Source organism: Galeopterus variegatus, unplaced genomic scaffold (assembly GCF_000696425.1).
Source record: "Galeopterus variegatus unplaced genomic scaffold, G_variegatus-3.0.2 Scaffold2592, whole genome shotgun sequence".
Lineage (NCBI taxonomy): Eukaryota > Metazoa > Chordata > Mammalia > Dermoptera > Cynocephalidae > Galeopterus > Galeopterus variegatus.
Window position 1 is genome coordinate 187,566 of NW_007728703.1, and position 2,287 is coordinate 189,852.

General features: G+C 36.9%; 1 protein-coding gene across 1 annotated transcript in view; it reads left to right on the forward strand.

The window, feature by feature from the left end:
- The window catches only part of SLCO1C1 (solute carrier organic anion transporter family, member 1C1), a 58,889-nt gene that overhangs the window by 5,717 nt on the left and 50,885 nt on the right, over positions 1-2,287 (forward strand). Inside the window, 2 exon segments of the mRNA XM_008582366.1 lie at positions 28-195; positions 1,286-1,427. Coding sequence (XP_008580588.1) covers positions 67-195; positions 1,286-1,427 — 271 coding nt within the window. The 5' untranslated portion in view covers positions 28-66.

Below are 2,287 nucleotides of genomic sequence, written 5' to 3' on the forward strand. Positions count from 1 at the left end.
TTTTTTTTTCTTTTTTTTACTTTTAAGATCAACTTTGACAGATCAGAATCAGGGAACGTTTTCATAATGGACACTTCATCCAAAGAAAATACCCAGTTATTCTGCAAAAATTCAGTGCAACCTGTTGGAAGGCCTTCCTTTAAAACAGAATATTCGTCCTCAGAGGAAAAACAGCCATGCTGTGGTAAACTAAAGGTAAAATACAAAGAATCAGGTGGAGTTGATGCTCTTGGCTTCCTACCCGGATATCTTGTATATACTGAAGTTAGAAGCAAGAATTTTTTTCCTTTTTAAAAAGTGATCTTAGATACAATTTACTAAAGCCACACTTTGCCAGTATTGAAAGCAAGCTCTGCCTGACTATTTAGGCTAAGTAACATTTCTGGGATCATTTTAATGTTCCTCCTCAATAGAAAGGAGAAATAGAGTAGTAGCTAACGTTTATTAAATTTCAACCATGTACCAGATATTGTGCTAAGCACAGGTGTAACATACAATCTGTAAAACATGCACATTATCCCATTCTGTAAATGAACATTTTGATTTTCATTGCTACACAGTAAGGGACAGGGTGGTTTTTAAATGGTGTTCTGTGTGGACTGCAAGTTCCTCTCATACCAAATATTCATTCAACAAATAATTATGAGTTTTTCTTCATGTAAATGCTAACGTGCCCTATGGATACTCCATCCCAGACCCATGTCTAACAAAACACATAAGCCAGATATCAAAGAAAAAATTTTTTCATTGAGAAAGAATTTGAGTATGAATTTAAAGTGTATGAAATTAAACTGAAGGAGTAGGAGTTGCACTTTTTCAGTCTATTATGTTCCCTGCTGGTCCGTGTACCATGGCTGTGAAATATATAATCACATGTGCTAGACTTGTGATAAGATGCCAGGCATTTGGCCTGTGGTTTTCATTTGTTTTATTTTCTTACCTGTGAATGGCTCTGTCCTTTCTTTGCCTCACTATACATAGAATCTTCTTATCAAAATGAGAGTCTTTTAAATGTCCTTTAAGGGAAATGGAAGAAAGGGAAAAAAGGAATTCAACAACATAGTTTTGAATGGAAATCAACATACATTTCAAATTCCAGGAGAATTTGAATTTTTGGTAATCTACATGAGCTTGAGGCTGAAGGAAACCTAAAATGGTGCTTGCATTAAATCTTCAGTGATAACAAACTTGATGTTATACATTGTTTTATATGTTTTTGTTCATTTGTTTGCAATTGTGTGTCAAGCTGGAGTTAGGCTTAAGTGTGACCTGTCATATTTTCCAGGTGTTCTTGGGTGCCTTGTCTTTCGTTTACTTTGCCAAAGCATTGGCAGGAGGCTACCTGAAGAGCACCATCACTCAGATAGAGAGAAGGTTTGATATCCCTTCTTCACTGGTGGGAGTTATTGATGGTAGCTTTGAAATTGGTAGGTATTGCAAATGCCTGACCTTCCTTTTCAGCCCAGCGTCTTCTAGGCATGGCTAAACAACATCCTTTCTGCATTCTGTTGTCTGCTGGGGTCTGACTTTATTTGTTAAATCTTGTTTGGACAGAATCTACTATGACCATATGCTATAGTAGAGACAATTTGCTCTCTCACAGCAACCAACAATAAATTTCCTGCCCCAGGTGTTCACTACTGCATGACTCACACAATTCAGTTACCAGTCAGAATGAGAGATTTGCCTGGAGGAGAGGGTGAGATGCTGATGGGTATACTGAGTTATAAATATGTGGGAAGTGTCTTTAGTAGATTGATTTATCCTGGGAGAATTCAAATGGACTCTACAAAAATTTATTTTAATGATTTAAGAAGTTAAACCATAATAGGGGTTTTCCGTCCAAAAGAAGAAAAAAAAAGATTCTATTAATTCAAGCACTAGATAAGAGAAGGCAATAAAAATTCTATCAGGTGTCTTTGTGTTTTTGATTAGCAATTGACTATACAGTCTTCCTCTTAGAACTTCAAAAAACCAAGTAATTTTAGTCACTGTTTTGGAGATACTTTAAAGAGGGTAATCCCAGTTAGTCTGCGTCCTGAATTGATAAACTAAGAGGCTTGAATTTTTTGTTGAAGTGAACAAAACATGAGTACTACTCTTTGTGATCCTTAATGTCTCTAAGGACTCAAATACATGCTATTGTAAAATCTCTAGCTCCAATTTCTTTTCTTTTTTGTCCTTTTTTTTTTACTGACCGGTAACGGGATCGCAACCCTCGGTGCCGTGCCCGCACCGTGCTCAGCCAGTGAGCAGGAACCGGTCTCCACATGGGATCCGAACCCTC